Raw genomic sequence first — 15,937 nt, forward strand, 5'->3', positions numbered from 1 at the left:
TGTGGGGCTGTTCCATTATAATTGGGGGTAGGATGGAAAAGTTCAAAACATTACCACAGGTATGTTCTTAAATCCATACACAAATGTTTGTTTTTAAAAACCATATTTCTCTTGCTTGCATACAATGATACATGCTCTCATCCTTCCAATATCTATGGAATTTCTATACAAAAAAGTGTGCGCCATTCACTAAAATAACCAAGAAATCGGGCAGCCAAAAATTGCCTGGCCATTCCTAGTTTTCTAACTTACATGTAGAGACCTTCTCGCGTAACTACATGTACCCTTTACACATATATTCAAAGTACATGTATGTTACCAGTCTTCATTTTGCAGGCCATTTTTTTTTCAAAACTTACTCTACTTACTTTACTTCATTGTTTAAATTTTGAACCAGCCTGGTGTGTTGACTTCATGGCTCCTATTGTACCATTTTGGGCCATGATAGGATGCCTAGGCCTGTTTTTATTTTCATTTTTTTTCACCTGCCTGCTCCATTATTTTTCTAGAAAAATCTGTTAACCAAGAAATTAAATTGGTGTGGCCTAATTGTAACTTTTAAGTGGTATCGCCCAGGAATGAAGCTAGCCCTTCTCCCACACGAACTCGACACCTCTGCGGCACTGTTGCTCTACCCCCCACCGATGTAGGCAAACACAAACGACACAAAAACAAGAACGCGCCCGTGTCAAAGGTCCCTGGTAATTTACGCAAGCATTCAGGACCAGGTATCGGTAACAGGGGCTTTTCTGACAGGTGTTCAGAGGTGTGACTTACTAGGATATAACATCGTGTTTACTAAATAATCGCAAAATTCTGAAGTAGTATTGTTTTTCTTTCGGCTTAGTGAATACACGAAACTGGTGAGACTTGTAGATCAGATTTCTGCACAAAACAAGAACAGATCATAAACACGGATTATAGCAACCAACAATAGCTGGGTCAAGGTAGAATTGTAATTTACCAACTCCAAGTAAAATTTGGTCAGTTTCTGGTCTTAAATCTAATCCAAGACCCAAACAATTATCCCTGTGACTGTGTAAGGAATGTCAAGTACTTGTTGTGACCTGTTCAATATTTCACAGGCAATCCAAATTCAATTTATTGTTTCCTGACAAGTTTCTAACCCAAAAGATTTATAGGTAATTCAGATGGAAATATAAAAAAGAATATTTTGTACTAAGGATTAGAATCAGGTATTTATCTAACTGAATCACATAAATTTAATATACATTTTCATTGTAACAATTCAAGCGATGCTACCTTAAATATGTAATAAATGATCATATTCTATATTTCTAATAAAAGAATTCTAAAAATCTATTAAATTAAAGTTGACTAACCTCAAACATGTACAGGTACAGCTACATGGGCCTTGTTGTTACAGATTCTTTTACCGAAGGAAACAAATTGGTCAAATTTTTCACAATACCTCAATTCAAACTCAGCGACCTGTGAATTTGCAATCTATTCTTCAGACGGAGCCTAACGCATTGATTACAGCCAGGCTTTGTGATCTAGGTTCACAACAAATCACTGGACATACCAGAAACTAGGTTACCATTCCTACCAGTGAAGTAGTGATACAAGAATATCCAAATAGTGTAATGTAATTCCTAGAGGACAAAATGCTGTTAACAACATCCTGTCTTTTTACTTTGTAAAAGGATAAATGAATAAATTTCCAAGGAAACAGTATCTACATGTAAGTATATCATAATTTGGGAGGTTGTACCGTAGCTAATTTGAGAACTGTTACAAACATCGCTAAAATTTGGCCCTGCAAAACTATATCATTGCATGCGTTTTAAATGATAAGGCCACACCAATTTAATTTGTTGGTTCTCGGATTTTTTCAGAAAAAATATGAAGCGACAGGGCGAAAAAAAATAAAAATAAAAACAGGTCTAGGCATCCTATTATAGGCTTAAATGGTACGAAATGAGCCATGAAGTCAACACAAAAGGCTGGGTTAAAATTTAAACATTGAATTTTGAACTTTTAATCAAACCACTGCAATGATAGATGAGAAAACTGTAACAACTAGGAAGAAAAGGACTTTCCTCAACTGTTGGGGGGCAAAACATGAGTCATTTTTCACTTGATTCAGGAAAAGAATCAAATTTTTTTGCAAATCAGAAAAAAAACGAAGAGGCGAATCCGAGAACCAACCAATTAAATTGGTGTGGCCTAACCATGTAAACAAAAACCTACAACATTTCACTTTATGAAAACAAACAATAGAGAAAGATCTTTTTGTGATTTTCATGTAATAAGTATTGTTCGTTCACATGTCTCTAGACTTCTCATCAACCATACATGTATGATAGATATTGTTGATAACTATATCTATATTTCCTTTAACACATTGTACACATAATATTCTTTCCAAGTACCCTAGCCACCTGGGTCCATATATAAGTTATGACCAATCCATTATCCATGACACCTCAACCATTATAAAAAACCTAGCAACAGCCATCTACTTATGGTATAAACCTTGTGCTTCCTTTCAAAAGGGTGTACATGTAGCTTCATAAAAAACATGGGATAAGTGGAGTTAGTGGACACAGTACATGACTTCTTAACTCATGCGCCTCTTGTAAAAGTAAAGAGCATAAAATTTGATAGGACAATAAAACCAGAAGACCTCTCTATGTGGCAACATTCCTCCCTTTAGTTACTGTGGACATACCAAAATAGTCCTTGACACAGACATACAGAAACACAGCGAGGTCTTATTGACAGAGCAGGGCTGGAAATACTGGGTGCATGTGCACCTTAGTGCACCCAAAATTGGAGCTGTGCACCCAATTTATTTCTGAGGGTGCACTGGTGCACCCAAATATTTTTGTATGTATTTTTGCGCATATTAAATGTATTATAGTATACAGGATATTCTTGGCATCTAAGTGTCAAAAAAATAATAAAATCTTTGTTTAGATTTTGTCTAAGATTTTGAAGTTAGCTCCCATTTCAGATTCAAGCTCAGAAGAGAAGCAGTAAGATCTGTAACTAGGTTTTGTTTTATATGGTGCACCCAAAAACTTTTCTGTGCACCTAATTTTTTAGGTTGGGTGCACCAGAGCACCTATTTCCAAAAATGAATTTCGAGCCCTGCAGAGTAACATATCTGTACTTGTGACATCACCAAACAAACAGCCGCCCTAGGAGGGAATGGGTAAATAGCTACTAAATTCTGGGGCACGAGCCCTTTGTTCTTAAACACAGCAAAAAGTTGACGCGCTTTCGCCTCGTACAATGCGGTCAAAAGACGGCAACAGCTCGACAACAAACACTGGCCATTTTTACAACCCAGCAGCCTTGACTTGTATTTTTGCTTGAGGGTTAAGCCCTTCTTCCGTTCACAAGATTCAATAGATAATCCGTAAGGCCACACCAATTTAATTTCTTGGTTAACGGATTCGCCCGCTTCCTTTTTTTCTGATTTGCAAATAAAAATAAAAATTCAGAATCAACTACAAAATGCTCATATTTTGCCCTGAACAGTTAAAAACAGTCCTTTTCATCCTAGTTCACTAGTAGTTGTTACAGTTATTTCATCTTTTAATGCAATGGTATCATTAAAAGTGCAAAATTCATTGTTTGAATTTTGAACCAGCCTGGTGTGTCGACTTCATGGCTCTTATTGTACCATTTTGGGCCATAATAGGATGCCTAAGCCTGTTTTTATTTTTATTTTTTTTCGCCCTCCCGCTCCATTATTTTTCTAGAAAAATCCGTTAACCAAGAAATTAAATTGGTGTGGCCTAACCAAAAATTATATTTCCTGCCATGTGAACTGCAGTCTAGTACAAGGTTATTTGCAGGACGGATGCCTGAGACTTGCCACTGCATTCTAGGAACACTACTTGTGATACTACATAAATAACCACACCATGGTCTTCAACTTCTTCAATTTGAGGCAGCCGCGTTCAACTAGCTGAAGATTCTGCTGCCTTTTTGTGGCTAATATGACATGGGGTTCGCCAGGCCTCCATCCAGGAAAGTCTTGTAAACTGCCTTTCCCGAGGGCACAAGATCGGTGACATGGCAGGGCTCGAACCCAGGACCTCGTGGTTCTGAGCCGAACGCTCTGCCGTTATGCCACACGATCCCATGGTGTTGTAAAAGAATGCAGACACGTACATGTACATGCACCCTCCAGAGCCAAGTAACTGTATCTACAATGTATCAAAGTAACCAACTCTCCATACTATGTATCTATGGTGATTCAAAAGAATTTGGTTCATTATACTTCACACAACTTCCACGCTGCCTTTGTGAAACTGAAGGCCAAAACAGAGCCGTCATCACCCTGGCACTCTGCCATTCACACTGTTTGTTTCAGTGTTAGCTAATGCCTTTATTTCTGTGGACCTCTCACTATAGGCAATGACGACATGTGACCTAGAATCCACAGCAATGATTAACGCTGTTGTTAGCTCCCAGTTCTTACAAGGTGAAGGTAGTATGGACTCTTCAGAGGAAAGGAACAGATCATAAGAATTGCTATCAATGTAAGAATAAAAGTAAAAGTCTTTGTTTAAGTGAATGGCACATACAGTTCATGTATTTGTTGTTCAACTGTTTGCAAACATTATACTGCTACTAAATAACAATTACAAATGTACAGTGTTCTCGCCAGGCCTTTTGAGCATAGCGGGCCGCTATGCTGTGAATTTGTTCCGCTACGCTGTAATTTTGCCGCTATGCTGTGTTTTCGGCCAGCATAGCGGGATTTTCAGTTGATTGTTTACCCTTTTGATCTCGGCTACCGTCCTAATAATCCTTGCTTTAAACTTGATAAAAATAATGTCTTTGCTCTCGGCACAATGAACATCTCATAGAACGCAGTTTCAAGTAACAAAGAAGTGATTCACAACCTGCTGTGAGTTAATTAATCAAACCCCACAAATTGGCGGCGATAGATGGGCGTGACATAGGGGCGTGAAATTCAGGCAGTCAGGAGCGGCTCGGGAGCGGCCGGCTCGCTAAGTTTTGCCTGTACGTACAAGCTCAGTACTCGGAAACAAACATTATCACTTACATCAGTACCTAGTCTTTGAGATTTCTTATCAATTACACCTAAAAACTAGCAGAAATATCCAAATTTTGTGAGGTAAACAAGTACCGAAACGAGAACTTGAAGTACCTGCCCTCCCCTCATGCTTGCCGGGAACATGACGGGCGTAAATAAAGCTCTAATTCCAGAAACCTGGGTGCCATTATGTACGCCACTCAACAGCATACATCCTTTATTGTTGTCCAAACATGTCCATTTTCTTGGCTGGATCGTCTTGCATGGAGAAATTTACCGAAAAATCAAACAGACAGCGCTAACAGGACAACGCTCGGCCATGGGCGGCATGCTTTGGATAAGTTCATTTCAAGGGACCAAGATGTCTCAACTGTTATGTTGTCTACCTTTCAACATCTGTCAATAAGATTTTAAATTCAAAATCTAAGTATTAAAATATAATTATGCCATGTTGTTCCTGCAAAATATCGTATTTCTTATAATTTGACAAGGGCTTGAACTGTTTCCAAGAAACTTTCCCCCTGCTTACAGAATAGACTCTTCCAAGATGGCTCGCACGCAACACATGTTAGAAATTGACACAGCTGGACGGAAGCCGCTTTTTACTGTTTTCCCTCAAAATGTTCTAGATTTCGTCGGTAATATAGCTCATTATCAAGTAATTCTACCATTTTACCAATATAATTTACCAATGACATGGGGAATCACAGCGTATTTACCAAAGAACCTCTTGCTGACTGCCGATGTTGTGTTGACAGATGAAAGAAACCCTTTGAACTATGCCGAGGCTTGGGCCTCGCAAAGTCAAAATATCAGAACAAATTCTAAAACATGATACAAGTGTGCTCCTGTAGTTCCCTTTTTGAAACATTTATGAATATGCATAACAGATTTATAATCATGTCAAAATGATTCCTAAATATTTAGTAGTAGAACTACAATATAAAAAAAAAGGTTTTTTCCAAAGACCTATACCAAGCATAAGCAACTCCATTTATTATGACCCTTCATGAATTTGGAAATAAATTTTGGCTTAAAAAAAAGCTGTAACAAAGGTGAAAACTTTTTCAAAATTTGACCCTCAAAATGCAGGAAATGGTGTTTCAGAGGGTTATATATTTCAAAATTTTCCGGGGGAGGATGCCCCCGGACCCCCCTACATTACTCGCGCCTGCGGCGCTCGCCCTCGCGCCTTCGGCGCTCGATATGCGGCTTGGCCCGCAACCTGGCCCCCTATGCTGTGAAAAAATCCTGGTGAGAACACTGATGTACTTAAAATCCCATAATCCTACAACAACATTTGGGCCAAGAAAAAAAGTCTTGTTTCCTGTTTCCCGCCCAATCCTAGAAAAAACTGCGGGCCCTAGACTTTTTTGGGTGTCTAGGGGATCCCTGCAAGGGACATGAATTTTTTTGAGCTGATCGACCTTTTCCAGCTCCATGATCTGACGCCTGAGAGATGAAAAATTGTACAATCAGTTTTCTAACATTGACATTTTTCTAACATTGACATTTTGAAAATGAAAGTGTCTCATGCAAGTTTTACTTTGTATAGGTTGGATCACTAGAGATCGCCAAAGTCTAAAAATAAAAGAAAGGAAAAAAAAATCCCTACCTACTGACCCTTATTTTTTAGGACTGAAACAGGAAACACAACATTTTTTTCTCTTACTAGTCTTAGGCCTTATCTTTAAACAGCAGCTGCCATATTTAAAATCTCTGTGGGGATAAGAGAAGAAAATCCATATCTTTTACCAGTAATGATCAGTTCCCTGGAGAGATTTCAATGGTCCGTGCCCTCACAATAAGGTGATAACAGGATTGTGTGGGGAAACTGATTGGATTATGGAGTCCTCACATGTTCATTAGGCCTAGGGAAAAAAATGTTGTGTTTCCTGTTTTAGTCCTGAAAAATAAGGGTCGGTAGGTAGGGATTATCTTTTTCTTTTGTTTCTTTTTTTTTATATCTATATTGGGGTCCAACTTATACAATAAAGTTTAACAAAGTAAAACTTGAATGAGGGCACTTTTATTTTTGATGTCAATGTTAGAAAACCGATTGTACAATGTTTTTATCACTCAGGTGTCAGATCATGGAGCTAGAAAAGGTTGATCAGCCTGAAAAATATTTGTCCCTTGCAGGGATCCACCCAAAAAAAGGCTAGGGTCGGCAGGTTTTTCTAGGGTCCTTCGGGAAACAGGAAACACATTTTTTTCCCTGGGCCTTACAATAAGTGAATTGTGATGGCTGATTGATAGTACAAAAGGATTCCTGAAATATCACAATAATATAACCACAAAATCATAATCAAACTTCTGTATTGCTTTTTTGGTCCTCTTGGTTTATTACACTACTGGCAAAAGAAATCAGTTAGGCCACACCAATTTAATTTCTTGGTTAACGGATTCGCCTGCTTCATTTTTTTCTGGTTTGCAAAAAAAAAATCATTAGCGTAATCAAACTACTATACTGCTTTTTGGTCCTATCACAGTAAAGGCAAAAGAAATCAGTTAGGAAGAGTTTGTGATGGATTAAAATCTAGGCAACACACGAGTCGTGCGTGATAAAACTGGGCAAAACTTTGGACACAGCGTGGTGCTCTGTTTTATAAACTGTTGACTGTCCACAGCACCTGATAACCCAATAGTAAACAGGCCATGCCAGAGGACAACCCTCTCAGATCAACACCTCAGGCACGGCTATCCTTGCTTGCTTGGTAACGCTGTGACACAAAGCGAGCCACACGCCGCAAATCGACCAGAACACACAGAACGTGAGGCAAACAATCCAGACGCGCTCAGTATATACGCAAACGGAACTTCTCCCGTCCAAATAACGCCGCTGCCTCCTGCGGCGCTGCCCCCGTAACGTTTATCGGGCAGGACCTGGGTCGATGGCGACAAATATTTGCCGTGTTGTCTCATCATATCAGCCTGACTTTTGTGTGGGATAAATAAATACAACTGCTGGCGAGATGTTTTGTTTACATAGCATGGATGCTTAACCAACTGGCATTCGTCCAGCACACTTTTTTTCTTGGTATATGTTTAACATTTTTGGCATTACCAAGAAGAAGAAGATTTTTGGCAGGACAGGTAGACAACATGGGACAGAAGTCATTGGTTTTCAGCATATTAATTTAGACTACCAAGGGGTAGTCTTAACGCTGAATATCAAGTTAACACTCTCCCCTCTACAACCAAACGTAATGGTAAGTCCCTTATACGTGAAGCCACACAGCCATCCTCCCTCCCATGCATACTGGACAGTCCCTGATATGCTATGCGGAGCATAACCTCCAAATTTGACCATCAAGTTAGCACTCTCCCCTCTACAACCAAACGTAATGGTAAGTCCCTGATACCTGAAGCCACACAGCTATTCTCCCTCCCCATGCATACTGGACAGTCCCTGATATGCTATGCTGAGCATAACCTCCAAATTTGACCATCAAGTTAGCACTCTCCCCTCTACAACCAAACGTAATGGTAAGTCCCTGATACGTGAAGCCACACAGCTATCCTCCCTCCCCATGCATACTGGACAGTCCCCGATATGCTATGCGGAGCATAACCTCCAAATTTGACCATTACCAATTTACCACCAGCATTAGTGGTCAAGTTAGCACTCCCCCTCTACAATTAAACGTAATGGTAAGTCCCTGATACATGAAGCCACACAGCTATCCTCCCTCCCTATGCATACTGGACAGTCCCTGATATGCTATGCCTAGCATAACCTCCAAATTTGACCATTACCACCAGGCAGTAGTGGTGAGACTCTCCAGCTGTGAACAGGCTTACTGACACTTCCTGGCAGATCAACTGGGATTTCCAACCATTGATTTTTCACAGTCAGTGCTGCTCAATGGGGATTTTCTACAAAGAGCGTAGCGGAAGATAGAAGTATCCACCCTCTTGGTTGCATTGGTTTCTAACACGTATTCCCTAAATCAAAGGCAATTTGGACACCAAAAGCTCTAAATGATTCTGTCAATATAATCAAAGCTAGACTAGTGACCACCTCTGCATAAAGACCCTGATATTGACCAGCTGTCCACTGTAACCAAATGTATGGTCAGTATAAAATAGCCAAGTGTAACTGTAGTATATACCCTTGCCTAGTTCCTACATTTCAGAGAACCAGTGTTTGAAACTTCTCTGAATACAACACATTCACATGAGCATGACTATGCTGAAGAGTCTGCTTGCATTAGCTCTCCAAAGTTTACCATACTTTATCATGTACGTAGTCAACTGACATACAGTAAGAAGCAAACAAATCAACTGTTTCTGTTAGAATCTCTGTTGACTTACTACTTCAGAATCCAAACCTCAAGTGTACACAAGCCCTCAGCAACTTAGTTATGATAGACATGTAACTTAGGCACAGTTTGCGTAATGTTAGTGTACATGTATATCGTCTAATTCCAATCAACCTAAAGATTGTTATATTTTCTCATCATATTTTCTCATTTCTCAAGAGTGCACACACATCAGATCTGTACTTTTCTCCCCATTCAAGTTCATTCACACAATCTTACTGAATACTGGCCAATTCATGACTACTATATTGTACCTTGAACAAAGCATGTACAATTGTCAATGTATCCCAGCGAGCTAACACTAATCAGGTATTTCTACATATACATTATGAATATACCGGTACTCAATGACAATTTGCAAAACTATTTCAGGGCTCATTTGCACCCAAATATTTATTTTTTTTGCATATGCAAGGATGTTAAATGTACACAGCATATCCTAATAACATCTAAGTGTCAGAAAAATAATGATATCATTATAGTAGTAATTTGCTTTAAAAATGGAAAAAATTTGTTTTTGCTGATATTCTATATGGTGCACCCCAAAATTTGTACACACAATTTTTCGGTTAGGTGCCCAAAAAATGAATTTCAAGCAAGGTGTGTTTGACTTTTACAGTCATACCAATCCTCCCAAGACATCAAGAATGGTATCCTTTAAACTTCTCCGCAGTTCCCGCGAACAAAGGGCGCGATAACACGCCGTCCTACAACAGCTGTCTGTTACATAAAGAACGGTAAAGCGAGAGCGCCGGCTTTGTGCCTACGACATCGTTCACTTAGGCCGCACAAACGCAGAAAACCCACAGTATTCAACAAAGTATTTAGGGTGGAACCAGGCAGGCTGGTCAATAAAAGGTTTCTAAAGACTCTAAATTTCTAGCTATAGATAAAGCATAGTAGTAGTAGTAGTAGTACATTTGTAGTAGTAGTAGTAGTATGGATACAAAAACAGAGGTGAAAACTATATACTAGATTAGATAATGACAAATATTAGAAATACAGGGTAATAAAATGTTTCTATACCAAGGCCTTTTTATTGAGAATAGGCAATATCGTTTGCAATTTTTGTTGTTGAGTTGGAGAACAGTTTAATTTTCTTCAACTATGCAATGTCATTGTACATACACAAATACTTAAGAATGCACAACCGTAATATAACAGTCAATATCGAAAGTTTCAAAATCTATCAAATTTGATATTGTAATTAATCTCCTAAAATGAGACAAGCCATTCTATAAAACATCTTTGTTTTCTCAAAACATGCATGTATTTATCATGGGTTCTGAGCCTAATAATAGCATTACATTTTCATGTGTACTCAAAGAATTTACCAAGATGACACTATAGAAATGGGCACATGTAAAATTCTATGTATAAAATATCAGCTTTGAAAGTTTGAAGTTCAATCTTTCCTTCCTTGGCCTAAATGCCAGTTTACACAGTAAGTGTGTTTGACTTTCTATGTTTGGTGTAAATGACTTTATAGTAATTATACTGCAATTTGTAAGTCTTCAAAATACCATATATATTTCGAGTTTCAACCCACTAAAAAGGCTCCCACCAGAACCTAGAATGTTGACAAAGCATGGCTAGGTGTTTACAGGGTTTTGGGATCTGTTTTGGGAGGGGTTTTCTTTGAGACAAGTCAAGCATATCACAGTAGATCTACCGGTGTCTTAAGCTTCAGCCTCCAGGTATTGAGGAACAGATTAAAGGTGTTTTCAGTATACAGGGAGGTCTTAAACATCCACGCCATAGGTAACTAAACAATCCTGGGTGGTGTCCAGGCTAGAGGTAATCATCCATGCACAACTATTTGTAACAGGGCTTGAAATTCATTTTTGGGAATAGGTGCACTGCTGCACCCAACCTAAAATATTAGGTGCACAAAAAAATTTTCGGGTGCACCGTATAAAACAAAAGCTAATTATAGATCTACGCAGATACAAAGATTTTATTTTTTCTCTGACACTTGTATGCCAAGAATATCCTGTATACTGCTATACATTTGATACATGTGATATGTACAAAAATACCTACAAAATATTTGGGTGCACTGGTGCACCCACAGAAAAAAAAAATTGGGTGCACAGCTCCAATTTTGTGTGCACATGCACCCAGTATTTCGAGCTCTGTTTAAGTAAAAGGAAGAAAGCAGTAGTAGGGAAACAACTATTAGGTATATGCTGATATTTAATTTTCACAGATACCTGGAAAAGGGTAGGTAAAAAAACCTGAAGTTTCATCCTCCAATGTAGACGATGGACAATTCTGATTTATAAGAAGATACATTGTATCTGTCAACCAAAACATAAATTTCGCAGATACCAAATCCAACAAAGGAAAGTTGTAATGCCCTGGGGATAAAACTAAAAGGCCCTATTTACATATGTACACTTTGTAATTAATTGTCATCATCCTAATGACTTGCCATTCTTGTTTCTTGAATCTTTTAAGAATCAATTAAAAATTGAAAAAAAATTCAATATAAAAAAATTCATATTTAAAAATATAGCATGTACCGGTATATACATTTTTAGGTTGAAAATGAATGAGTGTTAAATATCACATTTCTTACCTTCTCCATCTTTGAACTTCTTGATGGCCACCATTTCCTTGGTCTCCTATTGAAGTAAAATGATAAAAGCTGGTTAATTAACAGATTTAAAATTTTAATTTTAAGTACAAGTATACAAGAACAGTCATGAATACTGGTAAAACTAGAGCAATGAGTGTGATCCCAGTATACTATTTCTACCAGTAGATCTATAGAGAAAGATTGTCATTGGCAATTGCAAAAAAAAGTTGCTACTTTAGATCTAATATACCATTCTTTTATAGTATAAGCCATGACACACATTGCAAGATTCTATAAAAGTTTATTAAAACCACATGGCAGTCCCAAAACGAGGAATCTTTTTTTCCCACCAATGTTCCTGACACAAGTACATTTATACTCAAAGTCAATGTTCTTACTAACGATAAAATATTACCATATACAACGTTGTATTTATTGTGTAATTGTATGTATCCGGTAGTGCTTGAATTCCTGAGAAAGAATAAAAAACCCGGAGGGTAATAAAACGTGTTACAGGTACAACCACCAGGTGTTTTCACACAAGTACTTTTACAACTATCTTCCCACCATCTCCAATTCACCACTTCATCTTAATTAAACCTTCCCGTTCTTGAAAGTTGCCAGACTCTGGCACAAATATTTACACGTACAAAATTGGTACATAACTCGCGCCTATTGAGAGCGCGGCGTTGCATACACAGTATATGAGTGTGTGTTAAAGTTTATGAGCAGCGAGACGCAAAGTTTATGTTACCGGTAGTCCGATTGTTTGCTCTGCTTTCCAAAATGCCAAGATGGTCACGTACAGTGGGGTAACCATGCCGATACGCGGCCAGTTGCGTATTTGCGGATATCCTCCAAAAGGTACAAAGGTATTAAACAGGTGGCCGGGTCAGATGTTTGACCAAAGTTTGCCGAGATTTGATTGTACACTGGGGAATTTTTCGGTAGTTAGATATCGTAAACATGTATGCACACAGGCTATTTAGGATTTAAAACTAGATTTTTAGGACAGAATTGGAGATGAAAATTGTCAATGAAATATTAATATATTTATATTCGATGTAGATTAATCTATCCACATTTGTAGCATTCATTACTTGGAATTTATTTGTTTTCCCTAAGTCTTGTTCAAGCAATACTTTCGTTGTTCTATCTTATGATGAAATACTGAAACATTTTGCCCAAATTGATTTTAGTACAAAAGTCAAATTGGGTACTGCAAGCTCCATGTAAAATTCACCCAACCATTCATAATGTCACTACTGTTGTGAATGAATATCATGATGGCACTGTTGGCCTTTGTTCCCAAAACTTGGCTTTGAAAAATATTGGTTATCTGCAAATGCTTTCAGCTATATTTGGCTTGTCAGGTATCCTGTAGCTAATCTATTTTTCCCAGGTTAGATACACCCCAGGCACAGTTGTGTCTGCTCCAAACTGATAACCTCAAAATGGTCTAAAGGCCAACTACCATGGCAGCAGTTCAGGGCCTTTTCATTAATAACGTGTGGGGATCCAAGATGGAAATTTATTATTTTCAACAGAAATGGGGATTGGGATAAGGGATCGAGCAAGAACATCAGTTTGAGGGAACAAAAATCAAAGATATGTGTAACAAATCTTTCGACAATGCTTCATTTAATAGTCCCCTACGTATCAATAATGAACTTTCCCCTCCAGGGTGTAACTACCCAGTATCCACATCACAATCTGCCATCTCAAGCAAACACAGAAAAATTTGAAGAGATTGTGTTTCAGCTGCTGTTTTAATCAAAAAGGTTTTCTGTTTTCCTAGACAGTCAAGAAAGAAAATCCCGACATGTGTTCTTTGTAAAGTAAAGATAAGCTGTCATCTGAAATTGAATCTCAGTGTATGTACTTACTTAGCCTTTTTCATGGGGCCAGTTTTAATAACCATATGGACTAATCACTATGTTGTGTCCATATGTTTGACAATTGTATCATGAATACAGTGATACTCCATATGATGGCTTACATCTATAGGTTTAAAGGCCTGGGGAAAAAATGTTGTGTTTCCTATTTCAGTTCCAAAAAAACAGGGACGGTAGGTAGGGATTATCTTTTTTTACTGTTTCTTTTTTTTTTTTTTTAGACTTTCAGACATTCACAATACAGTTAAGTAAAACTTGCATGAGGACACTTTTATTTTCAATGTCAGTGTTATAAAACCGATAGTACAAAGTTTTATCACTCTCGTCAGATTATGGACCTAGAATTTAGTAGAAAAGGTTGATCAGCTTGAAAAATTTGTGTCCCTTGCAGGGGTCCACCAAAAAAAAAGGCTAGGGTCGGCATTTTTTTTCTAGGGTCAGTTAGGGAAACAGGAAACACATTTTATTTCTTAGGCCTAACCAACCAATGACCAGACCTGTGACCTACCCTCACCTTCAGTCTGTCAGGATCTAGTTTGTCTTTACTGCAGACAAACATTCTGACCCTTGCCTATCAACCCTAGAGGAGGGCCTGCAATGGGGGGTAGTGATTACGAATTACGCAAAATTTTCGCCGCCTATTACGAATTGCATTAAAGTCTCAGAGCTGATTACGACTTTACGATTTGCGGCTAATGTCCAATTATGAATTACGTTGATTTTTGCGGAGGCTGCCTACGAATTACGAAGTCTAAAATGGCCTGATTACGCCTTACGAAAAAGGGCTTGCAGGCCCTCCAAGAGACTTCTTTGAAAGTTCCTTCAGCCAGGACAGTCTTCACCACCCCCTCCCAATGGTACCAACCTGAATGCCTTTTGAGCTTAGGGGAATATGAAGGAAGTAACAGTTGACTCATGGTTTACTTTTATCTAGACTGGAGGAAGAACTGCCTGGCACTACATGATACGTCAACTCTTTTCCATACTCTGACAAGATTCAGACAAAATTTTCCGAAGTTGCCAGTTCTACTAGGAGGGCCTGCATGGGGGGGTAGTGATTACGAATTACACAAAATTTTCGCCGCCTATTATGAATTACGTTAAACTTCAAGTCTCAGAGCTGATTACGACTTTACGATTTGCGGCTAATGTCCAATTACGAATTACGTTGATTTTTGCGGAGGCTGCCTACAAATTACGAAGTCTAAAACGGCCTGATTACGCCTTACGAAAAAGGGCTTGCAGGCCCTCTACTAGTACTAACTGGTTTTTGCCAAATTTTGGACAGATGAGTCCATATGTTAGCCAGATGTCTTGTATTCTATCCCAGAAACCTGTACCAGTACTGGGACCAATAAAAAAACCTATCAAAAAAACATTCTTTCCGAGATTGTAGTGCGTCAAATTGCACAACCACAAGTTATATCAATTATCAGTTCCAGTAAGCATGGACTGATAGAGTATCTAGAACACTGCTCAAATTAAAAGACATATCATTACATGCAAAACTGCTGGCCTGAGGCTAAACAATACCCATCCAAGCAAACATCTAGTTTATGTGTAACTTTTGTGGTCTCTTCTTGCTACTTTTATGTCCTATACTCTATACATGTAGGGGGAAGTTTCTTCACTGGATTTCTTAACCCTTGTCCTGCGGAGCCCATATATATATGGGTTGCACATACAGTACCATCTATATAGTGCCCTGTATATGTACGATTTGGGGGTGTTTCTCGTGCAACGCATCACACCGCAGCGAAACGCAACGAATGCGGAAGTAACTACGCCACCGCGGGCCAAAAAAAGTCAAGGGTCTGTGACCTGATTAAGACATGAAATTATTTGAAAATATTATGTAAAAATTGCCAGCAGGACAAGGGTTAATACACAGTAATGGTGAGGCATCTAGCAAAACTTTCTTTGGATACTCATAAAGATGGATAATAAGAATTGCTCGCACAGTAGTAAAGAAGCAAGCACACGTACTCACCTTGAGCGCATGGCAATGTTATGATTGATTGCTTAATGAGCGTAATAACTGCATTGTGTAGTGTTGCTAGGTCGTAAAAACATGCTTAGTTTCCATTGTCGTTTC

General features: G+C 38.5%; 1 protein-coding gene across 3 annotated transcripts in view; it reads right to left on the bottom strand.

Annotated features, from left to right (window-relative positions):
- LOC109487873 (cyclin-dependent kinase-like 5) overlaps positions 1-15,937 on the bottom strand; it is a 31,647-nt gene that overhangs the window by 14,639 nt on the left and 1,071 nt on the right. For all 3 annotated transcript variants that reach the window (XM_019791973.1, XM_019791974.1, XM_019791972.1), the window contains exon 3: positions 11,948-11,993. In XM_019791973.1, the coding sequence (XP_019647532.1) occupies positions 11,948-11,993 (46 nt within the window). The remainder of the gene's footprint in view (positions 1-11,947; positions 11,994-15,937) is intronic.

This window comes from Branchiostoma belcheri, unplaced genomic scaffold (genome assembly GCF_001625305.1).
Source record: "Branchiostoma belcheri isolate BF01 breed outbred unplaced genomic scaffold, Haploidv18h27 scaffold9, whole genome shotgun sequence".
In the NCBI taxonomy this organism is placed as follows: Eukaryota; Metazoa; Chordata; class Leptocardii; order Amphioxiformes; family Branchiostomatidae; genus Branchiostoma; species Branchiostoma belcheri.